Source organism: Labeo rohita, chromosome 21 (genome assembly GCF_022985175.1).
Source record: "Labeo rohita strain BAU-BD-2019 chromosome 21, IGBB_LRoh.1.0, whole genome shotgun sequence".
NCBI classification, from domain to species: domain Eukaryota; kingdom Metazoa; phylum Chordata; class Actinopteri; order Cypriniformes; family Cyprinidae; genus Labeo; species Labeo rohita.
In genome coordinates, this window is record NC_066889.1 from 13,708,584 (window position 1) to 13,723,285 (window position 14,702).

Genomic DNA, 14,702 nt, shown 5'->3' on the forward strand with positions numbered 1-14,702 from the left:
AAACTTGGAGGGATAGTAGAACTCACACGGCCTACAACGTGACCAAGGTTCGCCTCAATCGGCCCGACGGGGGCGCTACGGCGAACAAAAGTACGAAACCTCTTCTAACTCCTAAACTGTCAGTCGCAGATCCTGGAAGTGGCATGTGTAGTCACCTGCCCATATAGTATACCTATAATTCCTGAACAGAATGAGATATCACTGCGAAACTCAGAACACTTATGTAAGAGCTCAATCTGAGGTCACAGTAAAAAAATCGTGGAGCTTGACCACTTAGTGGTGCTATAAGAGGGAAAAAACATAAAAATAGCTATAATTGCACAACCAGTCCTATCAACATGAAAATCAGTGTGCGCGGACTTGGTCCGAAGTGCCACAAGTGTATCTCAAAAAACATTGGCTGACGAAGTTTGAGCACATGAGTTAGACAAGGTTAACGGATGCCAATTGGAACGAAACTCGGTGGGCCTTTCGACTCACGACCCCAAAGGCCTGAGAGAAATTTGAAAGAAATCAACCACTGGGGGGTAATATCGCATTTTTCAAGGGCGTAAACGATTGTACGTCGCATGTTTTCGCACACAATATTCATATCATAGCCTCTAGAACCACTGCTGTCAATCAAATCGTTTGTTAAATGATTAAGATGTAAAAAAAATATGTTTGTGAACTAGTCCAGAGTTTTTTGCTCAATCTATTGAAAAAACACTGCAGTACAATTCTCTGGACACTCTAGGCCAATAATTTAAAAACAAAAAGTTTAAATTTACCCTTTGGGAATCTATAAGGGGTTCCTTTAGAAAAAGGGGCCTGTCCAAACCTACCCAAAATCCAATAAAGCCTAAAGGAAAACTCCAAACGATCCCAGTTGAGGACGTTTCGCTAGATAAGACCGTTCTTCCTCGGATGGGATCATTTAGAGCTCTTTGAAGCTGCATTTAAACTACATTTTGGAAGTTCAAATTCAGGGCACCAATGAAGTCCATTATATGCAGAAAAATCCTGAAATGTTTTCCTCAAAAATCAATTTCTTTATGACTGAAGACAGAAAGACATGAACATCTTGGATGACAAGGGGTTGAGTAAAATATTTGTAAACTGTTGTTATGGAAGTGGAGTTCTCCTTTAAGGGGATCGGACCACAGCTGGCGCTATAACAGTCATAAATGGTAAAAAACATCATATTCCTGTGACAGGGTGACCAGACGTGCCACTTCCCGGGGATACATTCAGCACATGATTTCTAAATTGCCTAAAATTACCAGGTGTTGGTTGTTTGCACTGCACCGATCGATCATTGTATGACATCAAAGTACCGCGAGAGCGATTTGAAAGCATTTGAAACCCATCTGCTCTACTCTCGCGGTACTTTGATGTCATACAACAATCGATCAGCGCAGTACAAACAACCAACATCTGGTTATTCTAGGCAATTTAGAAATCCTGTGCTGAACATGTCCCCGGGAAGTGGCACCTCTGGTCATCCTTTGGTAAATTACCTGAATTTGACCAAAAAAATGTTTTTTGTTTTTTTTTTAAATCATTGATTTAGGGGGAGTACAGCCTTGTAATGTCTTTTTCCATATATGCTTAAATGCCTTAAGTGCTTGAACCCCGGTAATCGCTGCTTGCAGCTGTATTTACTTTTACTTTGGTAGGCCTAGTTACCACATATTTTACAAGATTAGATGTTTGTCAGTGTAATTTCTTGAATGTGGACATCAAAACGTGTAAACTCAAAATGAACAATTGCATGAACAGTTATCCTGTGTTTGCATAGGTTTGTAAATGATTTACCTTACAAATCTGATGAAATGGCATACGTTGTGTTCCCAAATGAACGTTATAATAAACCCAAACTCACAACATGCAGAGATGGAGTTTGAGATGCTCCACACATGTAAATGATAACAGGTTGTGTAGCAGCGTGAAGTGTGTTGCTCTGAGATGCAAGTATGTTAATAACTAAAGCACATACATTAAACCTGCACCCCATTTATTTATTTAATTAGGTCGTAGCGTTTGTGAATTCTTAATAACATTACCTTTATTATGATTTTAAAATGGGTTAAATATGTGGAATAGGGCACATCCGGTATTTTGCGGACTACTCGACACGGGGAAAATGCAATCGAAGATTTTTTTTTTTTTTTTTTTAAATCGAATACTCTAATAAAATCGACGAATCCTTGCAGCCTTACTGACCACATCGTGCTATTATTATTATTATTATTATATTAACTAGAAACTCGATTTTTAAATTTGTGAAATCAGAAGACTAAATCGCGATTCATACGTCAATCGATTCCCCCCCCACTCCTACTGAAAAAAAAGACATGCTGAGAGATTAGAAATTAGAAAATGACAAAATGTTTGATCTCTTTTAAAATAGGCTATTCTGATTTGCTGCTTAGGTCTTTTGTGCGCTGTCATTCGTTTATTTCCAATAAATAAAAGTAATCATACATTGCTTAAATAAAATGGATTTTTAATAAATATTTCTAAATTCTGCAGAGATAAAAATGGCAACAAGCAGTTAAATCCCAGATGTTTATTACATGATTGTTTTGCAGTATTGTCATTATATGGGTTTACAAGGACTTTTTAAATGTATTATTAAGAATTACTTAATCTGAAATGCATATAATGGGTCTAAAAAGCAACATTTCATGGTTTAAAAAGCTATTTTAAATGTCTGTATTCCAACGGACACAGATACGTTTTAAGCCAGACTGACAACTCACTCAGAACTTCATCATTCTGTAAGCAAAAAACTCGTACCAATTTTTTTCCAGTTATCCTAAAACAGTTGCCATGCCAACCCTAGCACTTCCATGCCTTAACTTGGGAAAAAGCCTCATTGTTATCAACTTCTGTCCGTAAGCTTTTTCACATCATTTACTTCTCCCGCTTTCATATACAAGCATGGGTGCCTTCATATTGTTTTATTGGGAGCTAAGTGGAAATAACATTATAATATCAAAACGTCCAGCACGTTTACTAATAATCAGTCTGGATGCATTGAATTTAAATGGAAAGACTTAATTATAACATCTAACACAGCTGCATGCAATTCACAAGCACAGGAGGGGGTTTATGCATAAAGTCACCTACAGACATCACACCTTCAATGGATGACATGCACGCTAAGGTCTGATATCTATGACAATCACAATGACCATAATTTGGCTAGTGCCCTTGTCATTAATGATGTTAATTCGTGCTGATTGACATTGGCATCTGACCTGCTAATAATAACCTCATCCAAGCGCTGTTCTGTTATTGAAATGATGTTTACTACCTATCTGTCCTATAAAACAGTAGCTGTGCTGCGGAAACAACATCCTCTCTCTGTGTGGCTGTATGAATTGTTTTTCAGAGCTTGTGTGGGAGGCTGCAAGCAAGAGTAGTGCTCCGTTTTGAATGATCATGGTAATTAGTGCAACGCACACACTGAACAAAAGCCATCTTTAAAGTAGAACATGCACAGGCAAATTAAAGTAGTGTATTGCTATGAGTGACATGTTTTTTCTATTCTCATCTGTCTTTTAGTTTGCTAATCTGACATTTGCATGAGCATGAATAGATAGGCGGGATGGGAAAGGTATGTTGAGATGACACGGACATGTCTATATCACAGGATTTTGTTGTTGGATGAAATACAGGAGAAATAAAATGACAGGTTTATAGGCTCAAACATCTATCTGGAGTATTGATTTGATGGAGAATATAAGTGAAGAATGAAATTGAACTGTGTTGGCCTTTTTAACTCTAACAACATAAACATTGTTTATTTGACCCTCTTTAGCCCAGTCTGGATTCTAATGAATTTATAATGTCTTTCAAACCACCTTTTATCCATATAAACACATTGGAGATTTTGTTTAGATGGACCGGCAGAGCAAAACAAAATTCTTATTCCACTCTGTTTGACCTTTAAAAATGGATAGTCTAAAGAACATCTCTGAACAAAAAGCCAACTTTCTCACCTGGTTTGACTTTAGGTGATTTTCTCTTCGACAGCAGTTGAACAGCCGGGTTGAAGCTGTGTTTTCTGTTCATTAGTCTGCAGTGACATCAACTGGCCATTTATAAAATTGTTCTGTAATTTGTTGTTTTTCTTTGGATGTATGGTTTGTTAGGATAGGACAATATTTGGCTGAGATACAAGTATTTACAATTGACAAAATATCTTCTCGGAACATGATCTTTACTTAATATCCTAATGATTTTTGGCATAAAAGAAAAATCAATAAATTTGACCCATACAATACATTGTTGGCTATATTGCTACAAATATACCCATGTTACTCATGACTGGTTTTGTGGTCCAGGGTCATATTTATTGCATTTTATTTCATTTATTTTTTTACAACTGCAAAATACATGTAGTCTAATATATTTATTCCTGTTCCTCGTTTCAAATAAAATGTATATAAAAATAAAATGGATATATACTGTCGTTCAAAAGTTTGGTATATCGGTAAGGTTTTGAATGTTTTAAAAAAACATTTCTGCTCATCAGGACTGCATTTATTTGATTAAAATACAGAAAGAAACAGTAATATTGTGAAATATTATTGCAATTTAAAAGAGTGGTTTTCTATTTTAAAATCCTTTAAATATAATTTATTCCTGTAGTGAAAAGCTGAATTTTCAGTGATTTTTCAATGATCCTTCAAATATCATTCTAATATGCTGATTTATTATCGATGTTGAAAACGGTTGTGCTCCTTATTTGTTTATTTGGAATCTGTGATACCTTTTTCAGTATTCTTTGATTAATAATAATGTTAAAAAGAACAGCATTTATTTAAAATAGAAATCTTTTGTAACAATATACACTATTGTTCAAAGTTTGAGGTCAGTAAATTTTGTCTTTCTTTTTTTGTTTGAAAGAAATCAATACTTTCATTCAGCAAGGATGTGTAAATTGATAAAAAAGTGAGAAAAGTGAGAAAATGGATTTCTATTTTGAATAAATGCTGTTCTTTTTAACTTTTTAATCATCAAAGAATCCTGAAAAAAATATCACAGGTTCCACAAAAACATTAAACAGCACAACTGTTTCCAATATTGATAATAAACTAGCATATTAGAATGATTTCCGAAGGATCATGTGACACACAATACTGGAGTAATGTCTGATGAAAATTCAGCTTTGCATCACAGAAATAAATTTTATTTTAAAGTATATTAAAGTAGAAAACGCTTATTTTAAATTGCAATAATATTTCATAATAGTACTGCTTTTTCTGTATTTCTGATCAAATAAATGTAACCGATGAGCATAGGAGACTTCTTTAAAAAAACATTAAAAATCTTACTGATCCCAAATTACCCAAATTATTTAAACAGCAGTATAAAACTATTTTTATTTTATTTTATGAGTGTAAGATTCATATAACCTAATGTTTAACCCTATTTACACACTCAATAATCACTTTTATGTGAAATTCAGTGGAACTTGTGGTGATGCAGCCAGTATCAAGGGAGTTTTATGTGAGCACTCTTGCTCTAGGTTACCAGTCTCCAGGCAGTCTGCATTGGCCCCAGGTGCTCTATTTAAAAACTAATTTTGACACACACGAGCGCCACAGAATAACTGCCTACAAATCTTGTTCTAACCAGCAACAGGTCACGTTATTGAAATATTGAGATGACAAAGGATGTTCAAACTGATTTGCGTATACAACAACTGATGTGTCTCAAAGTTCTCCTTTCTCATAAGAGCATCATGATCCTTCTTCAAACGGAATGGAGAACATACAGCAATTGCAAAACAACAAACAACAGCATATCGAATAGCACTGAGGCAGATTAAAGTTTAATGAGCATAAGCCCATGCAGTGATCAAAATATAGTAAACTAAACTAGTGCTAAACTGTCACTTTTAATATATAAACACCAGTTTACAGCCAATATAAGCACGTCTTCTCTCTCTCTCCTCTCTCTCTGCTCAAACCCGTTACAACTGGTTCTCCAGCTTTCTAGAGAAACTTATGTCAGCTATTACCATCACCAAAGCAGTATCAGGTATCTGCTGCTCTGAGATTACAGTACAAAACAAGCAAATATTTTATAGGATGTAACTGGCTATTTATGTGTAACTAGATTTTTTGAGATGTATCACTTCTCCTACAATAGGCCTAATTTGTTGTAAAATGTAGTTTTAAAGGCAGCCCGTGAAAGTAACATCACGCCACCCCCTCCTCCTCGATCGAAATAAATGTCATGTTTAAGTAGGAAGTTTAACGTGTGTTGATTTCTGCTTACTGTATTACGAGGAAGGTCATTACTGTGTATCCCTATTGGCAACTGCTGACTCTTGCGCGTGTCAACTAGGCGCTGTTCGGGCGTGGCAGTAGATACCTGCTTTGCTCGTGGCCGTGTTGACGTGTGCGCGCATCTCAGGTATCGTATCTTCCTCTGCTGTGGTTCTTTAGTGCTGTGAAGTTACGCGGGCGCGGACGGTGCCGATGCAGAACGTGTATTTTGGCATATTCAAATTAAAAGGAATGTTTATCTCGTAGTTTATTCTGATACAGAATGTTTTGTTTTTAAATGGCTTAATTTCGATAAGTTTTAACCCGTCGTTTAAATAGTGGGCGAAACAATGAAAGACATACACCTGCAGTCCGATTCATGTATCAATGGTAAGTGAGTTTGTTGTTGTTGTTTTAACGACAATCGTCAGTACGAGCCTATAACTTCAATTACAATATGATTTTATTACGTATTTGTGTGTTTTTGTGCATGTAATGTGAAAACTGTTTGATACTTGAGGTTTAAATGACGTGTGTTATTTGTAATAGTTACACATTGTAGTAGTTATTAGTTTCGACTCATCATTGTGTATGAATGTGTATGTGACTGACATAATGATTATTACCATATGCTAACATATTTGTTTAAAGAACAAACACTCCTTATTATATGATGTCAGCCTTTCGGTCAAAGACTGATTGTTTATGCCCCTACCTTTGGTTTCCATTGTTCCCTATAAAACACTATGTAAACTCTTTAACAGGTGATTTATAAACGTAGGCTCTTTAGAAATTAGTTGATTGTCATAACTGATGACAATAATTAGTTGTATGAACTAAGTTGTGTAGCTGTTGGCATGTCTTTTATTAGGCTAACGAGAATTCTGTAAACTCTATTTTTCAATCGACTAAAATGTAAATGATTTAAATAGTATATATATTAAAATATTGAATAACAAGTGAAAATGTCAGCCTGTAGTGATGAGTTCATTGCCCTTTCTTGCCAATCTGTCAGTTATCAGTTATGAAATGCTGTTGTTTTAGCAGTGTTGATTTAGCTGTTTCTTGTCATTAAAGGAGCAGTTCACTTCCAGAACAAAAATTTACAGATAATGTAGCCTACTCACCCCTTTGTCATCCAAGATGTTCATGTTTTTCTTTCTTCAGTCGTAAAGAAATTGTTTTTTGAGAAAAAAACATTACAGGATTCCTCTCCTTATAATGGACTTCTATGGTGCCCCTGAGTTTGAACTTTCAAAATAGAGTTTAAGGGCTCAAAGGGCTCTAAATGTCTTATACAGCAAAACGATTTGTTATTTCCTAAAGAAAAAAAATTGCAATTTACATACTTTTTACATACTCGTCTTGTCTAGGTCTGCGTGAACTCCGGTTCAAGACAGTTAGGGTATTTCGAAAAAATTGCTCCAGAAGTACCGACCAAGTGTTTACAAAGTGAACATGCAAAGAAGGTCAAACGCACTTTACAACAAAAACAGCAAATAAAACAGCAATGTAGGACGATTTTGAAGTTGAAAGAGAAAATGAGATTGAGATGAGACTTTTTCGACATACCCTAACTGAACCGGAAAAAACAGCTCACGCAGACCTAGACAAAACGAGCATTTGAGGTTAAAAAGTATGTAAATTTTATATTTTTTTGGACCCTCATTTCTCTTCTGGGATCGTTTAGAGCCCTTTGAAGCTACATTTAAACTGCATTTTGGAAGTTCAAACTCAGGAGCACCATAGAAGTCCATTAAATGGAGAGGAATCCTGAAATGTTTTCTTCTTCTTCAAAAAAAAAACCCCAAACAATTTCCTTACATCTGAAGTAAGAAAGACATAAACATCTTGGATGACAAGGGGGTGAGTACATACTCCTTTAAAAGTGATCCTTTTTTCATCTGAACAAGCTATTGTGAAAATTAACTGATACATTTTTAGTGGCATTTTTTTGTTTTGAATAACAAAAGCTGTGTTGGCCATTTAACCAATTGTTGTAACATGTTCCTCTTTTTTTTCTTGTGATCAGGTTCAGTAATACGAATCTTCTGTCCTACGTCCGCCTCTGTTTGTGTGTTTGACACGGGTGTTGGAAACACGTCTTTTAGCGCAGACAACATCAATATAAACACAACAGTCAGCACAACACCTCTCACCATCGACAAATGGAGCAACTACAATTTCTGGACAGGCCTGATGCTAGCCGTGCTTTCAGCTTTCCTTATAGGAGGAAGCATTATTCTGAAGAAGAAGGCGTTGCTGCGTTTGGCGAGTACTGGAGAGACGAGAGCAGGTTAGCTAATTTACATAAGTATTTACATAATACAAAGACTTCAAAAGTGCCATTAAATTCTGATGCAATAAACCTTATTTCTTTATACTTTAATATTCATAACGTTGAGTGACTGGTTTTGTTTGTGAGGGTATTTAATGCTAATTATTTTGCTTGACTGAATAACAACTGCGAAATTGGTTGAAACGGGTTCCTTCTTTGTGCTTCGCTAATAATGTCAGAATTACCAACAGGCTCTGTTTTGTGTTCTCTAACAAACTGAATATGTGAAAATGCTTGCTTGTTTAGCTGAGGGAGGTCATGGCTACCTGAAGGACTGGCTGTGGTGGGGAGGCCTTTTGACAAGTAAGTACAATGCAAAGCATCTGTCAGTCATTGTCCTTTGACGACACTGTTGGACTTGGATAACATCCTGTATTTTTTCGCAGTGGGTGGTGGTGAGGTGGCAAACTTCACGGCGTACATGTTTGCTCCAGCCACAGTGGTGACCCCTTTAGGAGCTCTCAGTGTTCTTATCAGGTAACAGCACCACCCTTATTTACCCTCACCAGCCGTTTGTTCCACGCAATGCTGTGTAAACTTTACAAGCCTGTGAGTGAGAGGGCTAGTATATTTTGAAATATTTACTGTAATATTAAACATCCTGAATTCCAGTATGTTTTACGCAATTAAAGCACATTTTACTGAGCTATCGGGCCCAGGTATGTTCCCAAGTAATGTTTTAGTAAAGTACTCACACTTGTGGGATTCTGGTGTTAAGAATATTAATTGTAACTTTTATGCAATTGAAGACTAAAATAAAATGGTTTAATGTTTTCATACCTAGCACTAGGTTATTTTATGTTTTTGAAAAAACTCTCGTTTGCTCACCAAGGCTGCATTTATTTGATAAAAAATACAGTATAGAACAGTAAAACTGTGAAATATTATTACAATTTAAATTACTGTTTCATTTTAATCAGTCTTCAGTGTCACATATGCTGATTTGGTGCTTTTTTCTTATTATTATTAATCATATTTTCTTATTATCGATTGTGCTGCATAAAGGATCAGTTCACTCCAGAAGTAAAATCACGTTGGAAAGGTCACGTGTTATGCAAGCGGAAGTACCAACTCAGTGTTTACAAAGCAAACGTGCAAAGAAAGTCAAACACCCTTTACAAAAATAGGTAAAACAACAATATTGGGCAATCTTGAAGTTGGAGGAGAAAATGAGAGAGTTTTTCCAAAAAATGTGTATGTATGCAAATTGTATAATATCCAAGTAATAATATACACACTTCTAGTAATTCTCATATTGTATTTTCAGTAAGTTTTGGAATATTTGTACTCTCCCCAGATTTGTCACTACCGAAACAAAGAAATAATAATTTAATTAAAAGGGTTATATTTACCTATTAAGATTTTGCTTGCATCTGCTTTGTAAATATATATTTTTTGCTATTTTATTACAATTTTCAAAGGTAAATCAATAACAATTACATTTTTAACAATATTTAAAGATTTGTTGTATTTTGAATCCATTTTTTCTTTGTAAAAAGGCAAAATGTTGATCATACTATCATAACATCTTAGTTGATAATTCAGTATACTTTGTTTGACAAAACACCCCATGTTTCGGTCGTGACTGCACATTTTCGGTAGTGACAGTAATGCTTTGATAGAAACTACATCACAGAATTTTAACTTGCATACTAAAACATTACAAAAAAATACTAAAACATAAAAAAATTGCATAACTGTACTAAAATTGTGTTTATTTCCCCCAAATATGAGGATTATGTGTTCCCTTTTGTCACTACCAAGGTACTTTTAAAAACAACAATGAAAAAAAAAAAATTTACAAAAATGATTTGTTTCATTTTTATAAGTTGAAATGTAGGGGTTGGGGTGCAGGACAGCCACCTCCCAATTGAAAATACCCAATAAATTATGATTTTATATATATATTAAGCTTACTAATAATTTAAATATTATTGTGGGTTTCAGTAGATAAAAGAAGGATCTTAGTAAACATCTAAAATTTGAATACTTAAATGCTTTTTAAATTAGTTTTTTGATTGTGCAGTTTGCAGCAGTTCTTTTAGAAAATGACAGATTGTTTTGCTAGATAAGACCCTTCAACCCTTTGAAGTCCACTATATGGAGAAAAATCCTGAAATGTTTTCCTCAAAAAACATAATTTCTCTTCGACTAATGAAAGAAAGACATTAACATCTTGGAAGACATGGTGGTAAATAAATTATCAGGAAATTTGAATTCAAGAGTGAACTAATCCTTTAATATTTTTGTTTTTCTGAACTCTTTCACGAATAGAAGGTTCAAAAGAACTATTTATTTGAAATGGAAAACATTTGCAGGATTATAAAAGTCTTTACTGTCACTTTTGATCATTTCAGTGCATCCTTGATTAATAAAAGTTTTAATTTCTTAAAACTTTTAAAACTCCCAGCTCCCCTGTGAAAATGTCTCCCCCAGAATACAAAAAAAACATTTAAGGGTTAATATAGTCTGAGGCCCAGAGACAGAGGCCCAAATGATGTATTGTTCTTTGGAAAATGTCATTTTAACATACTCACTGTTCAAAGAACATGTCAATTGATAATTTCAACAACAAACAGTCAATTCATCATATGATTATTATAAACATATACTTAGAATATCTCACACACTGATCTTCACCTTTATCTGCTGAAGATCATAGATTTAGTCCATTTCCCAATACGAGGGCGTTGACTGTTTATGGCCTTTTGTGTTTCTTTAGTGTTTTCATTAGAGCTAAATGGAAAGGTACTAATGTTAATGTTTATTTACTCTCTTCAGTGCAGTACTGTCCTCCCACTTGTTTGGAGAAACAATGAATCTGCTAGGAAAACTTGGCTGCATGCTCAGCATACTTGGAAGCACTATAATGGTAATACATGCACCTGAAGAGGAAGAGGTGACGACGCTTACCGAAATGACAGAGAAACTGCTAGATCCTGGTTAGTACAATACCTTTAGACAGAACCGAAAACATAGTGTAATGGATAAAAACAGCTTTTTCTGCTTCTCCTGAAGGGTTTCTGGTGTTTGCCAGCATCCTGCTGGTCACTTGTACACTCTTGATCTTCTTTGTCTCTCCTCGCTTTGGCCAAACCAACATATTGGTCTACATCAGCATCTGCTCTCTACTCGGAGCGTTCACTGTGTCCTCGGTCAAAGGCCTCGGCATTGCGATCCGCACCATGTTCTCCGACCTCTCGGTGGTACGTCACCCTCTCACCTGGATTCTTTTACTGACCCTAATTGGATCCATCATCATCCAGGTCAACTATCTCAACAAGTCGCTGGACACCTTCAATACGCTCTTGGTGTACCCCATCTACTACGTCTTCTTCACCACCGTAGTCTTGAGCACCTCTGTGATTCTCTTTAAAGAATGGGGAGCCATGTCAGGAGTGGATGTGGTGGGCACCATCGGGGGCTTCTTGGTGATAGTGATCGGGGTGAGCATGTTACACCTCTTCAAAGACTTGAATGTGAGTTTTGAAGATCTAAGAAGCAACCTTTGTCAGCCAGAGAGCCCGTCGAAGAGGGAGGACAAACACATCCTTATAGAAAACATAGAGACCCTGCCGCCCATGAGAGAGGAAGGGCCCAGAGTCTTCATCATTAGCTGAGATTGTATCAGATCTCAGCCAGTTTAAATATACAGTTTAGTAAAATCTTCATTGTTGATTTCATCTGCTGAAGGCTGTTATACTATGACGCAGTATTTTTGGATTGGCTGCTGCTGAGTACAGTGATGACGCAGATATTTTTGTTTTGAAAATATTATTTTTGATAACTTATAAGAACTTACATGAAATATTTAAAGACTGGAACTGCATGAAACAGAGCAGAACTTCATATCTTGCGGCTGCCAATGAAGCACGAAATATACAAAATATTATTCTTTTTTCTCTTGGATGGAACTGTGGAAGTTATTTTCCAGAGAAATATCTTGAAATAAACCAGTGAATCTAAAATATTGACATAAATTTTGAATGGAAAATAAAGATTATACATTTAATATTTTACAGGAAATGTATTGTTTGTCTTGAAAAGTTCAAAACATTGGTTTTTCACATATTATATTATAAGAATATATAATGCTTACAATATATTATATTATATTAACTATGTTATAGCCTATGCATTTGCGTAAACTGTGTAATAGCCCGGGTTTTTGGCTCATCAGAAGACAAGTGGTCATATTAAACAGATGAAATGCATGTAAGTACCGGGTGTAAAAAGTAAGGCATCTTGGTTGATCACTTCTAAATGGATCACCTAAAACACATCTTAAAAGGACTTTTCTTTTGCTCACTTAGTTTCTGGGATATTGTGAATAATTTGCAGGTGTCAAGAAGCAGCTATCCATGTATTAGAGACTGGAATGTCTCAATTTATCAAATTACTGATTCATACATAATACTTATTGATCAAACAAGATTAATGATTAGGCCTAAATCTGGGCTGTCAGGATTCCACAGAAAGAAGATTTTTATTCCAACACAGCGTCAGTCCTCATGTGATGGTTTATTTATGTTTTGTCTAATTTGCTAATGCTTTTGGTTGCTTCTACCATAAAGCAGTATCACATTCAGCGACTGACTTTCCGTATTACATTTACACGGATTTGGAAAACAAGCAGTCTCTGAATTGTGGGTTATTTGAGTATGCCTTGCCAGAGAGTGTTCCTGTAAACCGGATAGCTCTAAACATCAGGACAGACAAGACTGTATTTACCTTTTAAATCATTGACCAGAAGAGCACTGGGTCAAATGACTCTGTCAACAGAACTTGTAGACAGTGTGACAGTTGGCCTGTTTATCTCAAGTTACATTTGGTCTTTAAGACAATGTTTTCTAAGTTTTAATTAGTTTTATTTACTTACTTCACTATAAAATATTTGTATCCAACATTACAATATAATTTCTTTGAGAAAACCTTGTCAAATGCATAAAAGTACATTTGCGTGATAGAACTGAAAGGGTTTATTCACTCAAAAATGAAAATTCTGTCAATAGTTACTCATCCTCATGTCGGGTCAAACCCGTAAGACCTTTGTTCATCTTTGGAACACAAATAGAGATACTTTGGATGAAATCCAAGAGCTTTCTGACCCTGCATATACAGCAATGCAATTACCAAGTTCAAGCCCTAGAAAGATAGTAAAGACATCCTTAAAATAAAAAATGTGACATCAGTGACCAGTGTTGCCAAGTCTGCAGTTTTCTCGTGGAATGGGCTACTTTAAGACTGTTTTTGTGGGTTGTTTTTGATGTCCGCAGGTTGAAGCCCCCAATAACGTCAGATTTAGCCCCTGAAATAAGAATTTACCAGGGTAACCCAGACAAAAAATGTGTATTTCTGCCTCAGCAGCACCACACGCAGGTGTATGCATACTCTCTTGAAAACAAGTACAAAAGCTCCCGAGTTTCATCACAAATATCTTCATTTGTGTTTGGAATGACATGAGGCTGAGTAATTCGTGACTTACCCTCATAAACTAACCTTTTAAATAGTTTATTCAGCTATAACCCTGGATGCAGAATAAATAAGCTTTCCATTGATGTATGGTTTGTTAGGATAGGACAATACATGGCCAGAATACAACTATTTGAAAATCTGCAAAACTATCAAAATATTGTGAAAATCGCTCTGTGTTCAAATGCATATTACTAATCCAAAATTAAGTTTTGATATATTTACTGTAGGAAATTTACAAAATATCTTCATGGAATGTGATTTTTATTTAATATCCTAATGATTTTAGGCATAAAACAAAAATTTTGACCCATACAGTGTATAGTTGACTATTGTTATAAATATACCCGTGCTACTTATGACTTGTTTTGTGGTCCAGGGTCACAAAATATTATGTATTCAGCAACTAAAGAAGGTTGAAAACATGTATTTGAAAGTAATCTATACAGAAGTTGCACCGCAGGTAGATTTCCTACCTGAAATTCTCAATTTTTCCAGCAGATGGCACACTCTACACACCAGTCTGTCCCACATTCCCCAGGCAATACAGGTCTCAAAACTGCCTAAACAACCTATTACAAATCTCACAGAGCTTTGCATGGGTGTGCCTGTACGTCTGACACTGT

The 14,702-nt window shown here is 35.5% G+C and overlaps 1 protein-coding gene across 2 annotated transcripts; it reads left to right on the plus strand.

Annotated features, from left to right (window-relative positions):
* Positions 1 to 3,305: 3,305 nt before the first annotated feature.
* Positions 3,306 to 12,623, plus strand: nipal4 (NIPA like domain containing 4). Of its 2 annotated transcripts, none has more exons than XM_051093019.1 (6): positions 3,306 to 3,432; positions 8,299 to 8,562; positions 8,851 to 8,907; positions 8,991 to 9,081; positions 11,386 to 11,546; positions 11,623 to 12,623. In XM_051093019.1, exons 2-6 carry the CDS (start codon positions 8,466 to 8,468, stop codon positions 12,222 to 12,224), a joined length of 1,008 nt encoding a protein of 335 aa, XP_050948976.1. In that variant the 5' UTR covers positions 3,306 to 3,432; positions 8,299 to 8,465; the 3' UTR covers positions 12,225 to 12,623. The 2 variants fall into 2 exon arrangements, with proteins under 2 accessions (XP_050948976.1, XP_050948975.1); XM_051093018.1 differs by lacking the exon at positions 3,306 to 3,432 and adding an exon at positions 6,271 to 6,656.
* The last annotated feature ends 2,079 nt before the right edge of the window (positions 12,624 to 14,702 follow it).

Bases quoted from the DNA above. Each gene is read 5' to 3' on its own strand.
- nipal4 (XM_051093018.1), top strand. From the start codon at position 6,617: ATGAAAGACATACACCTGCAGTCCGATTCATGTATCAATG. The intron at 6,657-8,298 runs GTAAGTGAGTTT...TCTTGTGATCAG, and splicing joins GTCCGATTCATGTATCAATG to GTTCAGTAATACGAATCTTC. The intron at 11,547-11,622 runs GTTAGTACAATA...CTTCTCCTGAAG, and splicing joins AGAGAAACTGCTAGATCCTG to GGTTTCTGGTGTTTGCCAGC.